The sequence below is a fragment of the Lepidochelys olivacea genome (genome assembly GCF_965140295.1).
Source record: "Lepidochelys olivacea isolate rLepOli2 genome assembly, chromosome: 7".
NCBI lineage: Eukaryota > Metazoa > Chordata > Testudines > Cheloniidae > Lepidochelys > Lepidochelys olivacea.
In genome coordinates this window covers 23006720-23034194 of record NC_140417.1, presented here as the reverse complement: position 1 = coordinate 23034194, position 27475 = coordinate 23006720, and the positions used below count along the sequence as shown (strand labels likewise).

The 27475-nt window shown below is 50.1% G+C and overlaps 1 protein-coding gene across 1 annotated transcript in view; it reads right to left on the bottom strand.

Moving 5' to 3' along the window:
• The window catches only part of PODXL2 (podocalyxin like 2), a 41273-nt gene extending 14222 nt beyond the window's left edge, over positions 1-27051 (bottom strand). The window contains exons 1-3 of the mRNA XM_084633481.1: positions 26376-27051; positions 12618-12911; positions 703-1619 (exon numbers count right to left, since the gene is read on the bottom strand). Of these exons, the coding sequence (XP_084489607.1) occupies positions 703-1619; positions 12618-12911; positions 26376-26421 (1257 nt within the window). The 5' untranslated portion in view covers positions 26422-27051. The remainder of the gene's footprint in view (positions 1-702; positions 1620-12617; positions 12912-26375) is intronic.
• Between the last annotated feature and the right edge of the window lie 424 nt (positions 27052-27475).

Below are 27475 nucleotides of genomic sequence, written 5' to 3'. Positions count from 1 at the left end.
CAACACAGGAGAAGCCTCAACAGATCTCAAAGCAGGTGCCACTGCACAGCTACCCTGCAACTCCACAACCACCTGCAATCTTACTGTACTGCTACCTTGTAACCTCCACCCCCATCTATCTTGGCACTTAGGTGGCCTCTATTACCATAGCATCTGTGCACCTCACAATCCTATCCTCACAGCCCTGCTCTATGTGTCCTGCATCTGTCCGGACACCAACAGTTGCAGCACGGGTAGCGATGCAGGTACTGGTGGCGTAGGCACCTCCCAGAGGTGTTTGGGGCTATTCATGCACTTACATTTCCAATAATGCAACCTAAAGAAATAGAGCTGGACTTGAAAGGAGCTAGCTTTTAACACTTTCACTGCTGTTTTCTGCCCAAAGGTCACATTGGTTAGATACACACAGACAGCAGGGTAGAAGCAAAACGGTGTGGGCAGGTTTCTTGGTGCATTGACCCGCACACACACCCAGTACCTGAGGTGTCTCCACAATGTGCCATGAAAGAGGGAACAATCCCCTACAACCTTTAGTGGGGTCATGGGAAAAATCCCAGCAACTATTTCCACCAGCCTGGCAATGGGGAATTTGAAAGCAGGGATAGGTAAGTATAAGTTAATATCCACACAGCACTAGGAGAGGAAGGGTTAATACCCAAACATATTCCATAATGAGTCCCCCTCCCTCCCACCATGGGATACCTGTGCCGAGTTCCAGGGCAGTCCTGTTGACAGCACAGCCAGGTGGGCGTCCCCGGTCTGTGGCACAAAGCTCCGCCCTGCTGCCATGGTCTCGGTAGCCGGCTTCATGCCATTCCGAGAAGGGGTTGCAGCTGGCTCATCAGATCCATCCAAGGAAGCCGCTGAGGAGCTGGCATTTGGGGGGCCACCACCACTACCAGAAACAATCTTGGGATCTTGGGGGCTGCCTGTTACCTCAGGAACTTCCTCTGTTTGCTCCATTCCAGTTAGCACTGTGGGCCCCACTTGCTCCCCTCCCTCTCCTACTGTGGGCTCAATGAGCTCCTCTCTCACTGGGAGCTCTGTGGGCGCCACTCCAGCTCCCACCAGGGTCTGTGTGGACTCTGCTGTTGCCATGGTCCCTGCTAGCTCCACTCCAGCTACCACTGTAGCCCCGATATTTCCTGAAGTCACCTCGATGGCATGCTCTGCGACACCTTGGGATCCTGCAGTGGTGACCGACAGGATGGAGGACACAGGCAGCAGACTCAGCCCCATGCTGCTCCCTAGGTCAAAGCCCGAAGAAGTGTGCTCAGGAACAGAGGCCTCCTCTTGCCTTTCTACAGCTGCCTCAGTCACAATGCCCAGTCTGCTGGAGGCTGTGGAGATCAGGAGGGAGAACAAGGAGTCCTCCTGGCCAGCCGCTTCTGAAGACATGTCCTTTGGCCAGCGAGTCTGGCTGCTCTGTTGCCCTCCCTTAGACTTGTTTATGGGGAGCAGCCCTTCCTCTTCCTCCAGAGCACCGGAGAAAGGCGTATGTGGGTCAGGCTCCATGGAATCCGATGACAGCTGAAGGGGGGCAGTTTCCCAGTTGTCTTTAACCTGCGTCCTGTTTCCGTTGGGCAGGGCCTTATGAGAGGTGATTGGAAAACTGTAGTCTAAAACAAATCCAAGACACTTCAGTTAGGAGTCTATCACGAATGATCATGAACACTGAAAGACTGGGGGATGAAAGCAGGGAGGAGGGAACGAGCCCAGGGTCTATCTATTTAGGGACACAGATGACGGAGGTCGGAGGCCCTGTGAGAGTGTCCTGGTGTTTGCCACCAAAGAGAGAAATGGGTTCATTTAATAGAGTTAAGTTCATATGTTAGTGAGAAGAATGTGATTGGCAGATGCAGCTTGGGCAACAGCAGTGCAAGCTTCCTATGCATTCATGACCCCGGCCTGGAGGAACCCTTCGAGGGACGACAGAGGGGTTCAGACTTCACAGCCCCTTCTGTACCAGGCCTCTCCGCTGAGCCTGCCAACCCAGGGGCCAATCAGTGCCAGTTCTGTTGGCGGTGTTCATGAGGTGGGTTTGCATGCACTAGGAACTAGGCTGAGATCCTGCAATTCATTTAATATGGGGGCCCTCAAACAGATACCAGACTGTACCGCCATTTAGCCACTACCAAACTAAGGTGGAAATTATAGAGATTTAGGGGGAAAGGAACAACAAAATGATAGGCCTGATTCCGCTCTCAGTTACACACAGGTAACGCCACTGAAATCTGGATTGACTTGGATGTCACTGAGAGCAGACTCTGGGTCAGGAAAGCACCTCAGAGCATAAAATCACCTCACAGATGGTTCCTGGGTTCCCAAACCACCAGGTTATTGAAGAAGCTGTTTAGCCATAGGGAATAAAGGACAGAGACAGGGACTGAGCTAAAGCCACACATCCCCAACCGAAGGCTCACTAACTGCAGCATGGCGCTGTTCTGGTAGGCCAGCCTGTGTGGTGTTTTGAGGGGAATCCAGCAGGAAAATCAGGAATATCAGGGTGAGGGAGCACTTCGCCTCACAGCAGGAAAATCAGACCAGTCGGTGGCCCCTCTTGGAAGCCCAGCAAGGATCTATGAGATGTCTTGGACTGACACAGTAGCAGCAAGATCAGCTCCTGACAACTGACAGGCCACACCCTCCAGCCACACTCATCCCTGATGCCAATGGAGACCCACCTGGGATGAATCGATCTCTCCATCCTTATCAAGAAGCTGCCAATAACAATGCTGCTGAGTACTGGGCCCCCCTTCTGAATAAGCCCCATTTCCCCCACGCCTAGCGCGGTTCATGCTGGGAGCCAGAAAGCAGTCTCGCTGCGGCCAGAAAACACAGGCCCTCCCACCTCCTTGGGCTGTGGTTATTCTTCATAAATAAATAAGTGATTGTCTGACATCCCCAAGCCCGTGTTCTTGCCTGGCTGCCAAAGTGGATGCTTCATTAAGCACGGTGGGAGGCAGCCGTCTGGATGCCTTACAGTGTGCGTCCATGAGAGGAGCCTCCGAATGACAACCGTCCCCAAACCGCCATTTACTGCTGCTGCGTCTGGAGCTCAGTTCAGGGGGGAGAGTGTGTTGTCAGCAAGAGTCGCTTGGATACTCCATAGCAGGTAAAGCTCTCTGTGATGCCCAAGCAACTCATCAGTCTCACCCCCCATACTCCCAAAGCAGGAAGCAAGTTGATCCTTTCGCCCCTAACAGTGACCACAAAGGTGTCACAGACCAATTCCTTCCCTGGTGGTTGATTTATATGGATCTCCCACATCAGTAACTTTATATTAAAATCAGCCCCCAGCTCTCCCTAAGGCTCTTTATATGCCTGTGATGGCTCAGTGCCCACTCTCCCCACTCTCCCTTTGGTGACAGGGAGCTGGTGACTTTCTCCTGATGACTTCCTTCAAAGTGAAACCAGATCCTGTCAGGCTCCTCCAGGGTGCTGTTAACTGGGCTCCCATGGGGCCTCTCCCACCTCTGGCCCCAAACGAGGCATCGGAATCTATTGTCACTTGGGCCACTGGAGCTCTTAGGCTCAATCCGAGCTCTGAAGGGCATATGACATAAATCCATGCTACTAGGCAAGTGCCTCTTCACTAGCAAACATGCTCTAAAACCCCTGAAACAGGATCAATAGTCTCAAGAGTTCCAAGGGCCAGAGGAGATGGTTGCTACCTGAAGGGCTCCCCACCACCGCTCTTTGGCTAGCAAAGAGGTGTATGCTCTGTCATCCAAGGTGGCTGCAAGAGCAGTGAGCTAATGTCCAGGCAAAGAGAAAACCTCTCTCTGGCTGCAGTCTGGAACCAGCCTTTCCAAGTGCCCTCATTTGAAGCTAATCGCCCTGTCGTCATCCGCCTGTCTGAAGATATGCAGCAGCCACTACCTCACTAGCCAGAGGCTGGTTAATGGCAGGAATGACCATAGGATTGAGGGCATTAGGTCAGGGAGGACTAGCGCACCTCACCAGGCTCTCAGGCTTCTGCTGCCATTGAAACACTTGGTATTTGCATTCTATACAGTAGCCCCATTGAGAACTGTGGGAATCTTGCCTGCACAGGTGCACTGTGGGTGAGGAGGGAAGGGCTGGCCTCCTCCTGAAGCGTAAGGCACTGGGCACAGTCAGAGATGGGACACTGGACTACGAAGACACACAGCAGGAAAGCAGACAGATTCCTTGCACAGGGTTGGGACTGGCCAAGTAGCAAGCAAGAGCACTACTCCCTAACAGCTGGAAACCCTCCTGGCACATCAGCCTCCCTTGAAACGCTTGCAACTGACCTTTTCTTAAACTATTAGAGCACCTGGGAATTAGCCAATTCCCTGAGGGTTAAAGCCCTCAAGTGATTGATTCAGCCTGCTTGCTCTCCTCTGAACAGAGAGCATTCAGGGTGAGTGAGCCTTCAGGGAAGCTGATGGATTGCAGCCTCCTGTCTTACCACTGAGATCAAAGCTGAGAGAGAACTGATCCTGCAACCTCCCAGCAGGCTCCTGTTTACAGGGCAGCCTACAACTGAAACCTGAGCTGCTTCTCTCCAGCAGTGAGTCAGTGAGATGGAAGCAGAGGCAGGAGTCCTCAGACTCAGTGCTAATCGATTTAACATTTCCACTGCCCACTAGCACCGCCTCCCTGCATGCTAAGCCCAGGGTCCTACTACATGTCTGGCCCAGCAAGAACCTGGCTCGGATTAAAACCTAAATGTCCCTAAAATCCTGCAAAGAACTCTGTTCTACCAGTTACTTTACAGATGAGGCCCACATGGCAAAATTCAGATCTGGCCTTGGATTGTCCCTAAATTCAGGGATTTTCAGATCTGGCAGGCACTGGTTTTGCCCATTATAAAGATATTTGCAGAATCCAGATCCCAATCGGGATGCAGACACCTCCAGAGTTCAGGGATCTGGAGTAATGGTTGAGCCTCTTTAGTTAGTGTACATCAAGACCTAGATCTTCAAAAGCAACTACTGATTTTAAGGTCCCCACCTGAATCACTTCAAAGGAGTCTGATTTTTTAGAGGGCAGGTGTCCAGCACCTTCTGAACATCAGGTCCCTGTAAGACACCTCAAGCTGAGCCCCCAAGATCACCTTTTCTTGTAGTCTGAGTCACAGAGCTTGGATGCAAAGAAACAGTCAGGTGATATCTTGTCCACCTCCCCAGTGTGCCGAGCAGCTAGACTGACCCTGCCCCCACCATAGTACTACTGAGATTTCTACAGTAACTGCATCCTGTCACCCTACATCATTGAATATGAAGTCCAGATTGACTCAAGTTACTTGCACTCACCCTGGCAAGGAGGTACTGGGTATTATGTTAACAGGATGGGTATTAGGTAGCTGGCTGCAATGCCAGATTCGTCAGGCTGGTTTATGAGTGCATCATATTTCAACAGGGAAGTGGAGACCTATTATGGAATAGAAGGATGCAAGAGAGAGGGGAAGAGAAGAGGTCAAAAGTGAGCAAGCTACAGCCTCATCATTAACCCCTTCACAGCTAGATCTTCATTCTACCGACCGTGCTGCTCTACTCTATGGGCATTCCACTGAAGTGGGTGGTAGATTAGATCATACCTGGGTACATACGGCCATGTTCAAAGGTGAGTTTTTCCTCGTGGAAGGATCTACTACATGTACCAGTAAAGAAGATTTAAGAGACAATAGAGCAGCACAAAAAGGCATGGGACCCCCAGCTGTATCCCAGAGGAGAATGGCACAAGAGGACAGCATGTGGAGAGGTCTGCAACTCCAGTTTGAGGATGCTAACATCTCCAGGTAGCAGGGCTTACCCAGTCTGGCTTGGGGCCCTGTTGCTGCCTCCATTTCACCTTCTTCCCCAGTTAATAAAGCTTCACACAGCAGGTGCTTTCTCAGTCACTCTCCCCTCTTAGGAGTTTGGTTTATTTTGCTGAAACTTTTTACTAGGGCAACATTACAATACAACGTTAACATACTGCACCGTACATCACTTGTTCAGGATCAGGTTAGTATTCAGAGAACCTGGCTAAAGATTCTGGCTTGCTGGCTGGGGAGCCCTGAGTACGCTAGAAAGGGTGACCCCATTTCCAAATACCTGTCCTCTTTTTGGCATTTCTCTTGTGTATGTACTTGGTGTGAATGCTTTTCCATTACAAGAAAGGAGTCTGGCTTATTACCAAAATTCAAAACACAAGTTTTCTCTACCCCATTTTCCTAGCTGGCTCCCACCCTTGACAGAGGAATCTTCCCTGCTTAAGGGTCCCAGTTTTGATCATTGCTGAGGAACATCAAGTCTTTATACATGTGGTTGTGGTTCATTACAGTGGCATGTGGCACTTCAAAAAACCCTTTTTAATTTCCCACTTATTCCCTGTTTAACAGAGGCCATTCCTAGAGAGAGAAGATGCTGGGGTAACAGGAGAGAAGGGCTGGACACTGTATTACAATTATAAATTCCAACTAAACAACCAGTGAATTAAAGTCTCTCCCACCTCATTGCCCTTCTATTAAGAACCCCCTTTTTTCTGAGTGCATTAATGGCCCTCTGCCACAGCTAACCCCACGGCTTCCCTCCAGACCCATTGAAATGAGCCACCTCCCTTTCCAGACTGACAGCAAATCTACAGTTCTTAATCCCATCTTCAGCCAAGACATTAATGCAATGAAGCACCTGGTAAAGACCATATGTAAGAGGCTTAGCACTGAGCAGCCCCCTGCCTGCACTCAGCTCTGGGATGCCGCTTGTTTACATCCTGGTTTAACGTTAAGTGACCCTTCTCGGAACAGACTCTCGGCAGCCAGGGAGCACAGAGCTGTCCCTGAGCCGAAGCTTGGGTTGGCCCAACGTGAAGTCTTGGCAGGGGAGGAACAGATGGGGTAAGTGGAGGATTTTAGAGGCCTACACTACCCACCACTGGGAAAAAAATCAACAGGAAGGGCAGTGGGACTGATTCTGATTGAACCTAAGAAGAATAATATTGATTTGTGATCCAGGCAGACACACCAGGGATGGATATGGCCCAGTGCAACTCTACTGGTGTCAATAAAGTCAGGTTAGTGGGGTTACACCAGGGATGGAGCTGAAGCCATTTTTTTTTAAAGCAGACCCCATTCTTCTTTCTTTTAAGTTAGTTAGGAAACCCCATTGCTTGCCATGGAGATGCAATGCATTAGGAGGAAACAGGAGGGGATGGAGGTCATTTGGGGCCCTGCTGCAGGCACACGTCCCTGCAGGAGTCACTCAATCTAATTTTACTGCAAAGGATAAATGAAAAAGTCAAACTCAAATGACAATTTGAAAAACTTCTGGTTTCCTCATTAGCTTTGGGGATACCAGGTCACCTAGCATTAACCAGACCAATGGTGGTGACCAGGAGGCAGTTGAGGACAGCTGGGGAGGGAGGCCATGCCTCCAGGTCCTTTAGTCTGCAACATGCTGTCATAATTCAGAGCAACTGCGCCAACACTCCTCTCTATGGTCGAGCAAGGGCACCCACTCTAGGCTTCCAGCTTCTCTGCCATCACCTCTCTTGGGCAGAGACCTGCATCTCTCCCTCCTGATCACAGTTTTTCCAAGCAGCACAGTTCCCTGTGATACTGTGCGTTCCCCTGCAAGTCAGACTCCCTAAGCAGGCCTGCTTTGCTTTCTCCTCGGAGGCAATAAATTGCCCACATTTAGAAGGTACCACAAAGCCCTTTCTAAGCAAGCACATTTATTCATAAGGTAAAAGCATTACATATTAAAACAATAAAATAACCTACATGGATACTAATAAGCTTACCAGAGGTCACCCCCCAACTCCAAGATGGGCTCTAGGAGGTGGTCAGTCCCTCAAACCCCACCCAGGGGTTTTTCTGTGGTTACAAGTTCATAACACCTTTTGAACAGAACAAGAACACCCATGCATCTGTGAGTTACTTCTTCATACAGTTGGGTTCTTTGATCTTGGGACCCTGAGAACAGATGATGAGCAGACAATGGATTTCTCCCCAGGGTATAGCTTCAAAAGGTTGGGTCCAGAGGTAGGAATTTGCCTTCCTCTCCTCCCAAGTATGTCGTAGGAAACACACTCAAATAAAAGTTCATTCTTATCTGGCACATTGTTTAAAAGAGTCCTTTGAAGATCATAACACTTCCCAGGGTTTACACTAGTCTTGCCTCCACCCTTGAGACATTACACACAATCCCACAATAATATGGAAACATTTGCATTTTTAATACAATGAACTCATAAAACACTTAACCTTAGTTCAATCGGGTTTGTCCAGGACTTTACAGGAAATTGTCATATATGCACATGCCATGTGGAACACAGCACAGTTCATTCCCCTTCCCAGGCTTACAACAGGAGCTTGTGCCGAGAAGGAAAGGAGCAAATCAATGCTGTGTTACACACAGAGCTTTGCTGCTGACATCGAGAAGGGAGCTCCAACATTACAGGAGCACCTCCTCCCTCGTCTACTTTCCTGTATTGAGCACCAGCCCTGCCCTGACTCTTCCTCCACTGGTCCCTCCTTGTGTGTTAACATCTGCTCTCCTTAAGTAATCCACCCCAGTGGTGATCTGCCTCCAAGTCTCTGCTCTGGTCCTTGGTCAGCCCTGTAATGTGACTCTCACACACAGCACTGTCTTCTTCTTCCCTGGGCCAGGGTATCAGCTGCATTCAGAAACAAAGACAGAGAAAAATGCCAAGCACATCATCCTCGAGGGGGAGTTTTAAACTTCACAGGCCAGATCCTGTTCTCATTGAAGTCAGTGACCGAAGTGCCAATGACTTCAGGTCTTGGGTGTACTCATCCTCTGGCTGGGGTCCTATATGTTCTACTGCATATACATATCAGTCACCCTAATATCATAGGAAGACCCCAATGCTTCCCAAGACATTCAGAATCATTTATTCATGCCTTGGAGACAATTGACAGCCACCATTCCAGCAGGAAGAACTAGAAGATACTCATTCTGCATTTGGGAGAAGCAGAAAACCCTGGACTCAGTCTCCAAGCACCCTGCATTGAAATATTCCCCATTCCTTAGTGAGGCACCGGTATATTAGAAATTCCCTTTACTTTTTTCTGCACATCCTCTGTGGGGTTTTCAAACTAAGCCAGATAATTAGCGCTGGCTCCCCCACACACAAGAACAAGCAATGAAATACCTTCACACTGATCCATGACCCTGCACTAGCCCCCAGACACCCTCTGTGCTCCCCAGAATACCGGCCAACTCACTAAGCAAAGGCTAAAGGGGTGATGGCTTTGGTGCTGTGGTCTGAGACTCCAGCCACTACAGGGCTGCTGCCATGGTGTAAATCCTAAACCCCATCTCACGCACTGCCCAACAGGCAAGGACATGGATGTTGCTCCACTGTGCAGGAAGGCTGGATGCGGAGAAATCTTTCCCCCTCCTCCACCCCCCTGTGCTCTGCAGGCCATTTGCCTCAATGCAAATGGGTTTTGAATGGGAGGGGTTTTGAAAGCAGGGCAAGGCAGAGTTACGGGCACACCTAGTAGGTCCACACATACATAAATCTGCCAGTCAAAGCCTCCTGTGCAATTGCTGCACTCATAGCTGTACAGCAATTCATCTGCCGCTCCTTGTCCTAAGGAAAAAGCATTCCAACCCCCACCATGACCACCACAGAAACCCCTGTGCCAAGCCCCCTTACTCAGTATTTGACTCTACAAGATACATTAACTGATGGGCAAGGGATGTGCATATATAAAAGATACAGGAGGTGGCAATGAGCTAGTGTGGAGGACAGTGCATTTCAATGCACATTCATGGCAAGAGTTGGAGGAGGAGCATGGATAAAAATCCAAGACAGTATGAGACAAATCCTGAGGTCCTTACTCAGGCAGGGACCCACTGAAGCCAATGTAAATACATTGGGGTGTGGCATAAAGATTTTATCAGCAGGAGCGTGTTACCCAGGAGAGACAAAGCCACAAGCTGAGTAATGCCAGCCATCCCAAATGAGTACCAGGTGTTCTCTAAATGTCATGTGTTTGCCACAAAAAGCACACATATTTTAGGAAAGTTTGAGAACATTACAAAGAAATGTGTTGGGATTACATTTTGCATCCCTCCATCTGCAAAGCCACACAAAGGCTGAGCTGAGTCCAACTCTACAGACTTCAGAGGGAGAGGGAAAAAATGAACACAGCTTTGAAATCTCTAGAAATCTAGCCTCCATCAGACTGTGATTTTGAGGCCCAATACCTTTACACTTTACAGTGAAAGAAGCAAATGTTATGTGTCCTGTTACAAAGCTGGGAATCATTCCTTTCTAATGGTATCACTGACCCATTTCTAGTCTTGATTGATACTGGACCGCAGACCAGAACTGAATTTTCCCATCCTGGGCCTTACTCCACTGTAATTTTGGGAGGAAATGTTACATTTGGTGAATGAAAGAAACATTTCTCTGGCAGGTTGGTATAAAAAACAACAACAATCCATCACTCATGGGTTGGTATGTTAGAAGTAACATAATAAATGCAGTTGGTTACACAGTTCCATAGGGAATCACATGGCATTTCCATCACACATGTGGCATGTATATCACACACTTGTAGGCCAAGTGTGATTGGGGAAAGCTTCCCTGTTTAGGGATGCTATTACTATATCCTTTATTATCAAATGACACACACCTGGTTTCTAATTAAATTTTAAATAGAAATGAGCTCCCAAGCTGCTGAATAATTCAAGGAGTTGTATTAACTGAGGTTCTGAGATGTGAACTTCACAGAGCATTGGCTGGCAGAAGGCCAGCCCTCAGAAGTACTGCAGCTGTTTGGTGGTGAGTCGATAAGGACGTGTGTGTGTAAAGGAGAGCAAAGAGAGAGCATGTGAGAGACTCTGTGCGAGCGTGGGAAGAGGCAGGTGTGCTCTGAATGACGAGTGTGTGCATGGGATGAGGCTGGTTTTGGTGCTCTGTGTTTATTGCGGTTAATGTGCAAGTGTGATGAGAGGCTAAGATTCTTTGGCTAGATGTACAAGCCAATGGGAGCGTGAAGCTATTGTGTGTGCTTACACATGTGTGAAAGTGCTTCTGAATGACGACGAAGTGTGTTCTCTATACATGTGAGGCTGGGGGCTGAACATACAAGAGATGGGGGGAGTGTAAACTTTTGTGTACCTCACCATGAGCACAAGTGTGTGAGGAGCATCTGCATGATCCATGTGAGTGTCAGAGGGGGAGTGTGCATGTACAATGAGTGATGTGTAGGTATGCCTGTGACTCTGTGTGTGTGTGTCACCATGAGTGTGACTAGGATATGTACAGAACACAGTTAGTGAGCATGATGATTTCCAGTCCTGAGACAATGACAGCCGTGCCCCAAGACGCATACAGGCTAGTACAGTGCATGCAAGGGCATGAACATTTGTGCATCCTCGCAAAAATGTGTTGTACCCTTGTAAATTAGATTGCTGCTGCTGCTTGCTCAGCCCTCATCCCAGGTGGAGTGCAGGCCTTTCTAAGGTCAGAGGAATCAGTGCAAAGAGAAGACTAAAAGACTGCAGCTTTCTAATTCCGGACCTCAATCAAGCCAGGAAAGTGCCTACTGAGAAAGAGATGAAGACACAGGATGTGGCGGGGGGCAGAAGGGATCGGGCTGAAGGTCAGTCTCCTGCACTGTATTTAAACATGCCAAGCCTGGAATTTAGAGCAGAATCATGTGGGATAATCTCATAAGCTATAGGAAAGCCTGCAAAACACGCCCCTTCCCTATCCCGTCCCTCTCCCAGTGGGCGTCTCAAAAGTTAAGTCGTCTTCTGCTAAGGAGCTCAGGGAGATTGAGGAGGGGGTTAAAGCAAGAGCCCTATTTATATAGACAAACACGGGCAGGTTAGTTTCAACTTGATTTTTGTAATGTCAACATAGAGGAAGTTCAGCTTGGATGCAGCAGTGGGTTCCAGTGGGCCTGAAAGGAAGCGGGTGGCATGTATAGATTTATGTTCTCCAGGGGAGGCTCAGCCCAGGCAGAGCAGTGGGTTCCAGTGGGTCTTGTATGGGGGGAAGTGGGAGAGACTGTGTATATTACCTTCTCCAGAGGAAGTTCAGCTCAGATATGGCACCCAGTTACAGTGAGAGAGTCCTTACTTTTTGTCCCAGTTTTCTAGCTAGCCTGACAGGCTGCCCAAGTAAGTTGGTTGACTCACTTGACAGGACACAGCCAGCCAGATCCTATTGGCCATTCTCTGGCCAAACTACTACTGAAGTCAAGGCTTAGAATTGGGCCTAGTGAGTTCAGCTGGGACTCAAACCCAGGCCCTGCCTGGATTACTCAAGGCTTATGCTCAGAGGACTAGATTGCACTTAGTTTAGTTCACAGTAGCAAGGGAAAAGAGAGAAAGGTGATTGAAGGGAGAATAAGAGGACAGAGACAGAGAGGGGGAGGATGAGGCAAGCAAGAGACAGAGATAAAGGTGATTCTTTCCTTAGCTTGTGAATAATGATCCAGCCATACCTTGGTTTTTAATATTCACCCAGGCCCAGGGTTCCCTAGGGACACATCAGACACTGAAGTGAGATAACAGAGTTGATGTTTAATCCCAGCTCCTCTTAGCAAGAATTATGTCAGGGCAAGGGAACAGAGTCTCCCCCAGAGGAAAAAAGGAAAGAAAGGGATAAAAATAACCTACCTGTTGCTGGTCCCAGATCCAGGCTGGAATCGTTGAGATCTCCCCCGTCTTCCCAGAAGTACTGGGGGGGCTGTAGGATCTTGGACTCCTCATTCTCCTCACTGGCAAAGCCTGATCCCGCGGAGGCATGCAGGGCACTGAGAACAGGGTCAGGCTCCGTAGCTTCCAGGTTGCTTTGCTCACGGGAATCCAGTAGCTCCAGATGGGACATCATTGTAAACTCCACCAAGGAGGTTGAGGTGAGACCCTCGGTGGTGGGCTCCTCTGATGAAACAAGGCAGATGCACAAGGTCCCTACACAGTGACAGGGAGACCCATGTCAGAATAACAGAGTGAGAGACAGGAGTGGGAACTGATGAAATGAGACATACACGTTTTGAGTTGGCCACGGGTTCCATTGCTCCAGGCACAGCTGTACTGGGTCAGACCAACAAGACCATATAACCCAGTAACCTGCCTCCTGTCAAACCAGATCAGCCCATCTAGCTTCCTGCCGCGCTCTCTGAAATAACCCCCTACCCTCCTCAGGTTGAGGGCACTGTTAGCTTAGGACAAAAACAATCATGGCTGTTTAAGAAATATACACAAGAAGCTACACAGACACAACAAGTTCACCTCCAGACTCAGCTGGCGTAAAGCAGTGTCGTTCTGCTGAGGTCACTGGTGCCCCAGGCACTTACCCCAGCACAGCTCCATGGACTTCAAGGGAACTAGGCCGATCTACTCCTGCTGAGGATCTGGCCCCACTGAATTTATTAGACGCAATGTGGCTGGGGCCAAAGCTGCCTGATTGCAGTGGACCCGAAGAAGACTCTGTGTGGCTCAAAACCTTGTCTCTTTCACCAACAGACATTGGTCCAATAACAGATATTACCTCGCCCACCTTGTCTCTCCAATATCCTGGGACCAACATGGCTACAACTACACTGCATGATTACAGTGGCGACATTCAAAATTCTGAGCCCATAAGAAGGCTCGTGTTCTGGAAGATTGTGTGTTTGATTTTTCTATATTCGTTTTAAGTCAGATTTATGCTAAATGACAAATAAGCAGAGTAGAAGGGATAAAAATGCAATGCTGTTTGTCTTGGGCCAATGGATCCGAAGAGAGGCTGATGCAGCCATCAAGTTCAGAGCCCCATGTGGTGGTTGTCTGATAACCTAGATAGGCTGGAAACATAACAAGCTAGATTGCTTCTGCAGTCCCACCCATTTTCTAAATAATACCACCGTATGTTACATCCCTATAGGACCCTCTATCTCAAAGGGCTTCCCATGCTGCACACAGACAGCACCTCTGAAATGCACCACCTCTAGGGCAGACTGCATCAGCACTTTGCACAGCGGGAGGGATGGGGAGGTAACATTTTATCCAAAGGCTCCAACTTAGGCCAGGGCATCTTGGTGCATGCTACAGAGACTGACACTTAGTTTTAAGATCTTCCCTAAACTGCACAAAACTCAGTTATGTATGAGAAGGATGAATGGCTGAGTTGACCCAGCCAGCGTTGAACCTGTGGTTCTAGACCAGGGTGGGCAAACTTTTTGGCCCGAGGGCCACATTGGGGTTGCAAAACTGTATGGAGGGCCAGGTAGGAAAGGCTGTGCCTCCCCAAACAGCCTGGCCCCCACCCCCTATCCGCCCCCTCCCACTTCCCGACCCCTGACTGCCCCCCTCAGAACCTCTGACCCATCTAACCCCCCCTGCTCTTTGTCCCCTGACCACCCCATCCTGGGACCCCCACCCCCTATCCAACCCCCCCTGCTCCCTGACTGCCCCAACCCCTATCCACACCCCCGCCTCCTGACAGGCCCCAGGACTCCCACGCTTATCCAACCCCCCCCCGTTCCCCGTCCCCTGACCGCCCCCCCCGAACCTCTGCCCCATCCAACCACCCCCGCTCCCTGTCCCCTGATCACCCCCCCAGAACCTCCGCCCCCTGCTCCCTGTCCCCTGACTGTTCCCTGGAACCCCCTGCCCCAGCCCCCTTACCATGCCGCTCAGAGCAGCATGTCTGGCAGTCACGCCGCCCAGCCGGAGCCAGACGCGCTGGCGTGCTGCCCTGCAGGAGCACGCAGCCCCACCACCCAGAGTGCTCCCCGCGCGGCAGTGTAGCTGCGGGGGAGGGGGGACAGCCTCCCCGGCCGGGAGCTCAAGGACTGGGCAGGTCAGTCCCGCAGGCCGGATGTGGCCTACGGGCCGTAGTTTGTCAACCTCTGGTCTAGACATTACCGACCTGGGGCTTACCCTGCTAAGCCACCCTCTGGAGGGAACAGTTGCGTTAATGCACGTTCACATACTGCCCAGCCCCACCAAAGTGTGCCCTACTGCCTAAGCACAGAAGCATCTTCGTTCAGATATAAATCTGCAGTTCTGGAACCGTAACAATCCATTTGTCCTGAAGGGACTCGGTGTCAGTGGCATCTCCTAACCAGGCTAGGAAGCGCCCAGTACTCTGAATACGAGATAAATACCTTCATCACAACAGGTTAGAAAAGATACCAGTCATTATTTACCCTGTGGGGGTGGGGGTGAGAGAGACACATCCTCTGCATGTGTGTATACCTATTCTGGTGGATCCCCCAGGAGATGTATACAGCAAGCCAAAGTAACTGCATGACCTTATGATTGTAACCCTGGCCCTCCTTTTCCCCACCTCAACTGCTTGTATCATCTGCTGTGCTGTAACCACCATTAGACTGGGAGGTATTAAGGGAAGGGAACATAGCTGTTTCATTTGTCTGCAGGGCCTATGGCACGCTGTGGTCAATTACTAAATAAATAAATAATAAGGGGATGTCCTGCCTTGCAGGCTGAAACGGATCACAAACACTGAATTCTTGTTAAACACCCTTCCTGGAGAGAAGGCAGAATTTTAAACACTCAGGGTAAAATCCTGGCTCCACTGAAGTCTATGGGAGTTTTTCCATTGACTTCAGTGGGGCCAGGATTTCACCCCAGGACTCTCTCTCTCTCTCTCTCTCTCCATTATCTCCCTCCTAGGAACATAGTTTGTTGTACAGGGGCACGTTACACATGTAATTCAGCTCACTCACATGAGCCTTATACAGCTCTCTTGCTCACTGCTACAGCCCTCTACAGAAGCTCAGCTCTTCCCTACAGGAACAGAGGCAAGGGGCTCTTCCCCATAACTGAGTGAGCGACCCTTCTATTTTGAAACACCTGGAGAGTGGAGAGTTAACTGCCATTCACTATACCAGGGGTGGCCAACCTGAGCCTGAGAAGGAGCCAAAATTTACCAGTGTACATTGCCAAAGAGCCACAGTAATACGTCGGCAGCCCCCCATCAGTTCCCCTCTCAGTGCCTCCTGCCTACAGGCAGCCCCGCCATTCAGCACCTCCCCCTCCCTCCCTGCACCTCCCAACAAGCTGTTTCATGGCATGTAGGAAGCTCTGGGGGAGACCAGGCTCAGGGGAGGGGGCGGGAAGGGGTGGAGCGTGGGCAGGGCCTGTGGCAGAGCCAGGGGTTGAGCAGCGAGCGCCCCCCGGCACACTGGAAAGTCAGCGCCTGTAGCTCCAGCCCCGGAGTCGGTGCCTAGACAAGGAGCCGCGTATTAACTTCTGAAGAGCCGCACGTGGCTCCAGAGCCCCAGGTTGGCCCCCCCTGCACTATACCTACATGGAACAAAGCTTTCGTGGCAGCACTGTACACAGGGACCGAGATGCTCTCAGATTTAGGGTAGAAGAACATATCCAACATGGGACCTTGTCAGTTTCTCTTTCATACTTTTAAATACAGACTAAGCCCATCTATAGTGATGGTCATATTCCAAGCACTTCACAACCATCTAGTTAATTAATCATCACTAGAGCTTTGGGACATGGTTAAGTATTATGCCCATTTACTTACAGGGAATCTGAGGCATGAAGGATGTAACACCTAGGGATATTCCCTCTAGATTCCAGCTGCGGAAGCCAGAAGTTTCCAGTTCCCAGCTGAGGGCTCAGACCACCCCTCCCACGCCTGTACAGAGCTCTAGAGAGAAATCACTTGCCATTGTTGCTGGGAAACTTGGGAATGACGGGCTGCATTTCTCAAGTATGCTGCCTGTGTTTGGCCTCAAGAGTCTTTTCACTACTGATGTAGGAAATATTTATTTTCTCCCCCCACCTGTTCCCAAGCACTGCTTGGTTTTGTTAATTTTGTTCTATTGATCTAAGACAAGATCAGCTCAGCCCAGCACAGATAAATGGAAAGAAACTATCATAGAAGCAGCTGCATTATGGAAAGAAAAGCTACTGCAGCATAATGCAGCCAGTGGAGACACTTCTCCAGGCATCCCAAGGGATGGGCAAACTCATCGGCAGGTGGCTGAGTCACTCAGTGGGACTGAGACATCCTGAGCTTTGCAGCAGAAGCCCAGACATGGGATAGTCCCTGACAGGCAATGACTTCGCAGGTTCAGTTCTACTGGAGCGCTCTCCTCTCTCCGCTTCTAAAGAGCTTAAACTGACACAATTTTGTTCAGGATTTTCTTGTTCTCATGCAAAAACAGCTGGTAATTGATTATGTGTATTAGAGTAGCACCTTCAGGCCCCAGCTGGGAGCGGTACCCCTGTGTGCTAGAAGCCGTACACACGCACAGTAAAAAACAATCCCTGCCCCCAAAGAGCTAACAATCTCAATGGACAAGAGAGACACAGAGTGGGAGAAAGGGAGTATTATTTTCCCAGTTATAGAGGTGAGGGAGCAGAGGTGCAACAACACGCCCAAGGTAATGTAGTGAGTCTGTGGCAGAACTGGGAACTGTACTCTGTTCTTCTGAATCCCCACATAGTGTCTTGACCACAAGGCCACCCTTGCGCTCTCAAATGCCCAGGAAGGCCTAGGCTGCTACACACATGGTTTGTTAGTGAACTGCTGGGGCAGTAACAAGAGGAGAACAGCACAGCTCCTTTTTTCTGTAGGTCCCACAAAATGGCGGCGATTTATTTGGAGTTGGGCATTTCCACCCTTCCTCGTTACTTTGGCTACAGCAAAATGGTGGTGGCAGATGGACATTCTTGGACCTTCCCCACCAGGTGGTTATAACTAGGCTGGGCAGGATTAGATTGAAATCATCAGTAGTTGGTAAACATCGACTTTCCCTGACACACAGAAATAGGGTGACTGTATTTTCCCAAAGGGAAAATGGGACACCTCACAGGGCCAGCCCGAGGCCCCCTGCCCCCGCGCAAGCCTCCCCCCAGCCCTCCCTGCCACTCATGTGGGGCCGGCCTGAGGCCCCCCTCGCCCTCCTGAACCCCGTTGCCACATGCCCGCGGGGCTGGCCGGAATCCCCCTGCCACCCACCCTGGGCCAGCCCAAGGCTTCCCTCTCCCCTCTACGCGCGAGACCAGCCCGAGCCCCACCACTGCCCGCCCAGGCCCAGCCCAAGCCGCTCCCCGGAGCCCTCCCTTTTGTGCGGGCTGGCATTGCTGCTCGCCCCCCTCTCTCCCGCATGTTCCTCCAATCCCTGATAGGGGTTGCACCCACTTTTTTGGCAAAACTGTGCAAGATGATCAGTTGGCAAGAGCAAACAGAACAAATGTCCAGTTTTGCCAAAAACATCGGGATGGCCAGGACAGGGCTAAAAAAGGGGACTGTCCTGGCCAAAATGGGACATGTGGCCACCCTACACAGAAATCAGTGAACAAAATATCCATCGACAGCAGCCAGCGAGCGCAGCCTCCCTTGCATTTGGTGCCCACAGGAATCTGGTATCCAGGCCCCATGGCCACATAGGGGGCCCTCTGCAGCCCCACTGTCACGGCCTTATTAACTCATTAAACAGTTAGGAGTGCAGGGTTGTCCCTGGGCCAGAGCTGTTCAGTGATGGGGTGGTCTCCCTCATGGCCAGGGACTTGTCCTCCTCCTCACAGTCCTAGGCAGCCCTGCTGTCATGGCCCGCATCTATGCAAGGAGCCCCCCACAGCCCTGCTGTGAAACTGTGAAAATATATTAACACTGTTTATTTATAACCTTTTTTTCCAGTTATTATGACTGATCTTAACTGTGGAATTTACCAAATAATAAAACTCAAATTCTGCTGAGCCCAGAGTTCCACTACCCTCAGCACAAGATAAAATTACTTTGTCTCAAACTCTGGAGTGAGTTGTCAGCAGAGATGGTTCATGTGGGCACTACCCGCTTTCTCTAGGAACATCTCCCAAATGCAAGTGTGCCTCTGCATCCAGCATCAGGTGAAAGACCAAGTAGTTGCTTTAGTCCCTGGGAAAGCCCCGGGTCTGTTGCAGGGTGTTTACTTTTGTAATAGCATCACAGAAGGGTTAGATGGAGGAATTGGACTCAGGACACCTCCCCGCCCTGGCACACACTCACAACCTAGTTCTCTGCTATCCTGCATTTCCTGCATTCATTTACACTTGCACACAGTGAGTATAAAATGCAGCCACCCCACTCACACGCATGGGAGTGTTTTACATCCACTGCACAGTTGAAAGGGGCAACACAAGGCACAGGGGCCTGGAGAATCAGGCCCAGGATGTCTCTTTGGAATCTTTATTGACACACCCCTCACATTCTCCCAAGTGCTTCCTAGGGAGGCCCATGGCAGTTGTCAAGACAGGCAATGGATGACTCAAGCAGAGGCAGGAGCATACTTCGAAGGAAATGGACCAATGGCTGGAGTGGAGATCCAACACCCACCAAGGCTGTTCCTAAGCCAGACTCCTTTGGAGAGCAAAGGGGGAACAAACAATTTCCATTTGGTGTCAGTTTTCTGACACGGTACTTTAAATATAGATCAACTGATAGGAAAACAACACACACACAATCAAACAAAACCCCATGACTGCAGAAGAGATCGAGTGGGGAGTTTTAGCCAGGACGCATTGGTTCCTTCAAAGGGGGCATGTCTCTGACTGGCAGATTCTGTACAACAGCCTCCCAGCTGGGTGTGTGACAGGCACCAAAGGGGGTCAGGAGGGTCTCAAGTTGTCCCCAACCAGAAAGAGGGCAGCCATGACACAGTGAAGGGAAATGGAGTATTCAGGGCTCCAGCCAAGTTTGGTCCTGCTGCTGTCCAGCTTCCATTTCAAGCTTTACCCCGAACAGATCCAAGGGTTTGCCCAACGAATGTTATTTACCAGGGTAGCAGGGTCAGGAAAGGGTCACTTGCTGATAATCAGTTAGGACAGCAGCACAATGACTGGCGGAGGGAAGCATCTACTAGTGATGTCCCCTCCCCCTCCAATCCAAAAACTCTGTGTAGAATGGAATAGCTGAGGGAGCAAGGCCCAAGGGCATTAAGAGAGGAGGGAGGTGTGGGCACAGGGAGCTGAGGAGGGAAACGGATCTGGAATTAAGGCTAAAACTTACAATGACAACCAGCTTGTCCGGCTATTATGTAGGTTCTTTAAAGCAGTGTGAAACACAAAACAAAAACGAACTGAGAAATCACAAGGATAATTCTGATCCCAGGTACTGATGGAGGAGGAAGAGAAGGAGAAGGAACTTGACTTTCCTCGTTTGAGTCGCTGCTCTCAGATGCTCCTGTCTATCATCTGCACCATTAGCAGCCCCATGGACGCTCAATGACATGGACTAAGAAACATACGAGAGGCTCAGACCCCAGCCAGAGTTAATCGGCCTGATGTGTGATCATTGTTACAGATTATCTGACCCCTGTTCCTTCCCCCTACGAGATTCCCCCCCTTGCTGTGTCGCTCTCATTTACTAGTGGAACATTTTAAATTGAATGCTGGATTAAGAAGCCTAGAGGAGCTATCATTTCTAATTAGGGTTTCGGAAAACAGCTTGAAGGCTGGCATGCCTCTGGCACAGTCCAAGGGGTGAGCACACAGGTGCCTTACCAAGGGCTCCTTCTAGCACACTTATCTTCCCTGGGCCCCAGTATGTTTTCTGGGCTACTGGGATGTATGTATGTGTGTGGGGAGGCCGGGGTGGTGGTGGTAGTTTAATGACCCATCATGGGAACAATTCTCCATTGACTGGAAAAGGATGGGCAAGATGGGGCCTGACAGGTCTTTGTAGTTGGAGAGTTTTTGCCAGGAGGTTACAGAGGATGCAGGATCTCTATGGGAAGGGGTAAGTCTGTACCATCATGCTCCTTCCCCACCCCAGAGCCACCAAACCAAGCAAGACGGGGGCTCTTGCACTAAGACGACCTTGGAATGCTGGGAGGGATCGAGAGGGCGCACCGCAGTTAGCACAGAAGGGCACACCAGACGGTTTTGCTGTTTCAGGGAGGATGCAGGAGAGAATCTAGGCCTACACGTGGTAACTGGTTCTGCTCAGGCAGTGCTGGAAATTGCCTCCCCTTGGGCAGAGGCTACCTCGCCTCAGAACCACGTGGCCCTGATCTTGGGGTCTGATTTTCAGAGCTGCTGAGCACCCCCACCCTCAGCTCCCATTCACCTCAACTGGTTGCAATTTTCAATCAGCAATACAGACACACAGCACTTCTGAAAAACCAGGTCCTTAACACAGACCAACTATGAAAGGTTGGGCATGCGCCCATCATCAGCATGTGTCACGACGCTAGGAGGATTCAGATGCTGAGCAGACCATTGCCCAATGCCTCCTCACACATGCAGTGAAAACTGATCCCATCCACCAGCACTGAACAAACCCAACTCGCCTCCCTTCCCCACCCCATTCATTCCAGGATCTAGATCAGGATTACTCTCCTTGTTTTCAAATCCTCACAGACCTGGTTTCTTTCCCCTTCCTGGTCCTTCCATTCTTCTAGTAGCTGCCTTCTGCACCTCCCGCTGTCTGGGAAAAACCTACGGATCCTTCTGCTCCATCACCATTCCAGGGCAATTCCATTATCAGCTGAAACATCTCTCTTTGCCCTTGCCTCTTATTTTTCCTCCCAGTTTACTGCATAACCCCTCAAAGTGTTATAGGATCTGAGGTGTACCAAATAAAGCTACATTATTGGCTCCAACAGCACAGCTGTTGCAGAGCCAGAGCTCCTTGACCAGAGCACAGAGGAACAGGTTTCTAAGAAACATGCTAGAGGCCCCATCAGCCCAGTCAGCCAAATGGTGTTTACACTGACTTTGCCAGAACTAAGCTTAAACACAGCAATTAAATTCAGTTCCAGCCCGTGCGTACAAAGGGTCTCCCAGGACTTCCTTCTGTTATATGGTACACTGTGTTGATCCCCTCTACTATATTTATATCCAAGCCACAGGATCCAATTTCAACAGTTTCATGCTGTGGTTTAGTCAGGACCTCATGTATATTCCTTAACTGGACTCAACCTCTGGACATGTTCAAGGGTTCAGTGTAGTTTTGTGACACCATTTAAAACACTGATCGTTCCACGCTAGACTACAAAATTGAAAGGAGCAAAGAAAGACAGTAGTGTAACCAGGCTTGGTTGTAACTGTCATGTTGAGGGAGAGCTCTAATATCTTTCTCTCTCACACACACACACACACAAGATCTCTCTCCCCCCATCAAGGAATCCATGCCTGAATCCTGCCAACAACCAGGTTTAACCAGGGACGTGAACAGCACAGGTCTCATCCTAGCTAAGCAGGGCACAACTGCCTTGCCAGCATCCCTGCCGCTATAAACAAATGGCTGCATGTGTTTGCTTTGCCTCCGTTGTGTCTCTGCCCAGGCTGCACTCGTGCGGGTGACAAATAGCTTGTCTCCATTCTTTTGGGATTACGTGTTTAAATAACCAATGAGAACTGGCAGCAAATTCACACGGTCGCCAGCAGCAGGACTCAGTGCACCTTCACCCTTCACCCCCTTACACTGTACTCTGCAGTCTAGCCTGCTTTGTTGCTACCGTTGGCTTATTTTACCCACAATACTCTAGAGCTGCTTCCCACTCTGAGCAGAGGGGAAACTTTTATGTGTTCTGATCTGTAGCCCGTCGCCTGGAGCTTCCCTTCGAGGTCTTCATGTAATTATTTCAATCCCTGATGCCTATAATTAAGTGAACATTTCCTTATGTTACTGAAGAGGCAAAGGAAAAATTGACTGCAGGGAATTTTCATCTATCCTGATTTATGCTCCCTAGGCGTGGGTTCATTTATACAGTACTAACGAGGAATTGTCTAAGCGGACAGACGGAGGGGAAAGAATTATCTAATAGAGCCTGGCACTCACACAGCCACATGCAGACAGACACCTGGGGTGATATGGGGAGGAGGAGGGAGATGTTTTTCTCTTAACCTCATAAATTTACTATTCATGAAAGCAAAGGGCTTAGATAACTGGCTAGAGCCAGGCAATGCTCAGGCAAATGGCATGCTGATTACCAGCCAGATCTGACAGTGGACCTCAATTCTGACTTGCCACCACCCCAGAGCTTGGCCAGTGTCCCTTAAACACAATCTTCAGCAGCTAGTGTTTCATTCCTGGGTCTCAAGCTGAAGCTCCATCAATACACCTCATTCCTGTCCTGCAGCCTCCCGTTCTATTCCAGTTTTGGGGCTCCCCTGCTACACCTCATTTCTGTCCTGCAGCACCCCCAGTTATCCCAGACCTGAACCTCTCCTCAGCTGGGACTGCCAATCATGAAAACCTATGTGCAGGTTTTGCAATGTAGACTCACTGCAGCGTCCTCATTCTTCACTTGTAACCTCTACACTAGGTAAGAATCCAGGTCTCCAGAGGCAGCTAGCTAATGAGTTCACCCATTGGCCCCCCACAACACCAGTTTCACTAGCCTAAGGATTCAGCTGGTACTAAGTTATGCCCTTCTCGGTGTCTCCTCCCACCCCCATATTATCTAGGTGCTATTAGAGGGAAACAATCGGGAGACTTCTAAAGAACAAACCCCTTTTTGTTGCTGTCAGATGGAGGATCACGATAAAGGTACAAAGCCACATCTCAGCAGAGAGAGAGGCCCTTCCAGAAGTTGGAAGGAAACTTGGAAGGTTTCACCGGTCTAGGCATCTCCACCTGATATTGGTATAATGTAGCCCAACTCCTGTAGCTCCCAGATGACGTTTAACGCCACCTCCCAAGTGCCTGTCTGTGTAATTAATGTAGCTTTAAAATAATAATTGTGAAGTTAGTGTTGGTGAAAGTTGCTGGCTTTACAGCCCAGAAGACAGCTTCGATGCACAGACCAGTTACAGCCTGGGAAGCAGCAGAGCGACTGTCCCACATACGTATTGCTCCCTTCCAGGGACCTCCCCACCTCACCCTCCAAGGATGAGGGGGTCATTGTCTCCATCCTCATTCACTGCTGGAGTCTCCTGCAGAAATGCATAACAGGGAGGTCCCAGCTGTGGTGGCTTTCTATGCTGTAGAGAACTTTTCACTAGGAGATGGGCTGAGACCTTATCCTGTAACAGTTGGATGACCCCAGTGGAAAGAGGGGTAGACACTGGATCCCTCCTCCTCCTAACAAAGACACACTCTGGTGGCATAATTTAAACCACACTTGGTTTCTGAGTTCCCCACCCCACCCTATAACCTCACTGGTGGGCCCCTCTTTCCCCATTTTGCCCCCACTATCATATCACCAATTTGGGAAGGGGACATGTACCCAAGAGGGTACATAATCACTTCTGGACCACCATGAGTAGAGCTCCATAAACTGAGGTGGGCTGCATAGTCAGCCAACAAGCAAAGATTTGCCCATTTACCCCTATCCCCACATCAGAGCTCTGCCGATTTAAGATGCTAAGCGTACTAGGGATATCCCTGAATCTCTGGTGGTGCAGTGCTCCACTTGCTCCGTGATGCACTCGGAGCTGTATTTGCAAATCGGAGTGCCAGCACACAGAGGTAAACAGCTGAATCAGAAATCAGAGACGCAGAAGAACTGTTAGGTTGCAATTTGTCAATCTCCCTTCACACAGCGCGGGAAGGTTCCTTACAGCACATTCTTATATGACTGGTGCAGCTTGGTTTGAAATGTATTAGGTGATGGGAGGTTCACCCACTATGGGGGCAGGAAGAAACCACAAGTATTTGCAGTTGGGACACCATTGATGATTCAGCACCATGGTGGGAGCTGGTACTAGACCCCCTAAATAGGCCTTCTGATCCTTTCTGTCCTATAACGTCTCACTTCATTATTTTAAAAAATATATTATTTCTGTTACGGTAGTGCCAAGAGACCTCAATCAAGGGTCCAGGACTCATTGTGCTAGGCACTGCACACCAAGAATCAAAAGATAGTTCCTGCCCCAAAGCACTTACAATTGATACCTCTCCTTCAGCTGTTTTGGGGGTGTGCTTTTGACTGACATCAGGAAGTGGGATATTACTGACCCCACAGCACATTCTCTAGTGCAAACGAGCTACCTCTTTATGAAACTGGCCCTTCATTACGCTCAGGGAGAGAAGCTCCCAGATCCAGCATAAGATGCCTTCAAACCTGGCTACTATCAAATGATCCCAGACAAAGAAGGCTTACACTTCTAATGCTCCATTTCAAAGTTCTGTTTTCACAGCACTACCCCAAAATTCAAACTACTTTTCTTTTAAAAGGCAAAACGCTCTTTCCCAGAGTTCTTTGAGAGAGGCCCCTTGTTTGAAAACATCTCCAAGCAGATTATATAAAAAAAGCAGCACAGACCTCATAACTAGTCTAAGTATAATTACTTATGTGCTTAATCGGCTTTAATAAATGCCCCACCCCTTCTCCAAATTTCAAGATTAGGATCTTTGGGGCCGGTGAACTTGTTTCCTTTTTTTTTTTTTGGCAACTTCACAGTGGTTAGTAAACTGAAAAAGCCCATAAAATAAAGATATTTTTTGTGCAGCACAAGATAGGGGCATCTCTATAGCCCCCTTGGGAAAAATAACAGCATGCAAGAATCCCAGCTCAAAGAATGGCATGCAGAAAGCATGCTACATTCAGAGCTATTTCCACCCTCTCCATAATAACACCACCTTGTTTACTTCAGTTGGACAAGTGCTTATTGTAGCATACACCTTCCCTGCCCAAAGACATTTTTAGCAGCCTTAACACACATTCTTCTTCCTAAGAAATAAACTTTTAGAACATACAAGTAGCAAATGATTCCCCCCTCCCCCAAAATCTTCACACTACATAATAATAATAAAATGATTCTTACAACTATCATGGAGTGGACATGCACCCTTCATAAAATCAAATTAAGGAAAAAGTACACAAACGAAACTTGGGTCACAAAATCTAGACTTGAAAGACTGAGCGTAATCTTATATCCTTAAAAATAGTGGTTTAAGGAAGGGAGAAGCTGCCCAGCCAAGATCTCAAAGCTGCACAGAAGTAAAGAGCACATTGCTGTGAATTTTAGCACATAACCCAAACTCTAGGGAAAGATAAAGAAGAGGGGAGATTACTCACTAATAACAAGTCATGTTCCCTTCTGGGGACCTACCTAGCTCATTAGAGGTGAAGGACCGGCAGATCAGAGTGGTTTTGGTTTCTTTTCTCCCTATCTCTTCACATTCACACCCAGCGAGTTATTGCTTTATTTAATTCAGTAACAGAAGAGACAGGAGAGCGGAGGTCCCATTTACTTGGCCAGGTGCTGGGGACCAGAGCCAGTTTGGTCCCTATGGTCTATTCCCCAGGACTTGGCTCCCTGGTGATAGAGAAGTCCTAGTCAGTTCACCCCACTGGTCCCCAGACAGGATCGACCCCACCAGTCTATTCCCAGGGCTTTGTCCAAGCTGCTTTAATTTAGCAAGTCTTCTGCAACTGACAGAACGCTGCTGGGATTGCAGCAGCTTCTCCCCCCGATTTCATTCGCTCTCCCGCAAACAAATCACTTTAAAATCAAAGCAACAAAGGCACTCACCCCAGGCCAGCAGCACCGCCAGGGCCTGGTGCAGCCGCAGCTTCATGGTGCTGGCCGTTGCACTTCTTCACTTGGACCTGGATTCTGCAGCTGCCCGCGGGGCTCTGCCCCTCCTGGACACAGCAACCACCTCTCTCCCCTGCAGGTCCGCCTCAGACTGCATCTCCCCACCGCCAGCAGCGGAGCTGCAACTTCCCCCCAGCCCCCTCCTCCCGCCGGGCTCCACTTGCTAGTGTCAGGCTCCCTAGGGTAGGGGATCTGGAGGGGGCGGGGTGGGGAGCTGCTCAATGGTCAATCCGTGCACAAAGGGAGCTCGCCCTAAAGCCGGGCAAGAGCAGCCGCCGCCTCAGCAGCCGCCCTGCCAGACGCAGCCCGGGTCTGGTGCTTGCATAAAATCAGCCAAATCTCCCAACCCCACGGCGTGGTGCATCCTCCTTCCCGGGGCAAAGGGGGCTTGCCCGCGGCGTGGGCACCGCGACTGCCTTGCGCCTAGCGGCCGGCTGCAGCGGCTTTGCTCTGTCTCCCGCAGCCTCCCAGGGCAAACCTCCACCCCGCCTCCGCGGCGGCGGCTCGGGGTGCCCCGCGTTCCCAAGCCGGGGAATTACAATTCATCCCTCCCCAGCGCTGCGTTCCGGCCCCTGCCCGGGACCAGCTCCCCCCGGGTCCTAGAGAGAGGCCCGGCCTGCGCCCTGCTGAGGGCGCTCACGAGCGACCAGCCTGCGGGCCAGGCTCCGTGGGAGGCAGGAGCGCTGGCGGGCGGGCGGGGGGGGTTACCCTCCTTCCCTGCGGGGTGTGTGCCAATGAGAAGCTCTCTGGCAGAAGCGCCCCCGGACCAGCGCGAAGAGGCTGCCTGCTGGGGAAAGCCTCTTGCCCTTTGTGCACACGAAAGGCTGTTGCTGGGAGAAGGGAGGTGCTTTTAACAGCAGAGGAGAGAGCTACAACTATCATCATCTAGCTCTCAGATGGCACTTGTCACTGGCAGCAGGTACAAAAGCCGGCACGCTCCAGAGCGGGGGGGTTTGAGCCACTCAGTACAGAGACAGGGCCCTAGCTACAGCCTTCAGATTCCCCTGAGTAAAACCATCAGATCTAGGCCCAGC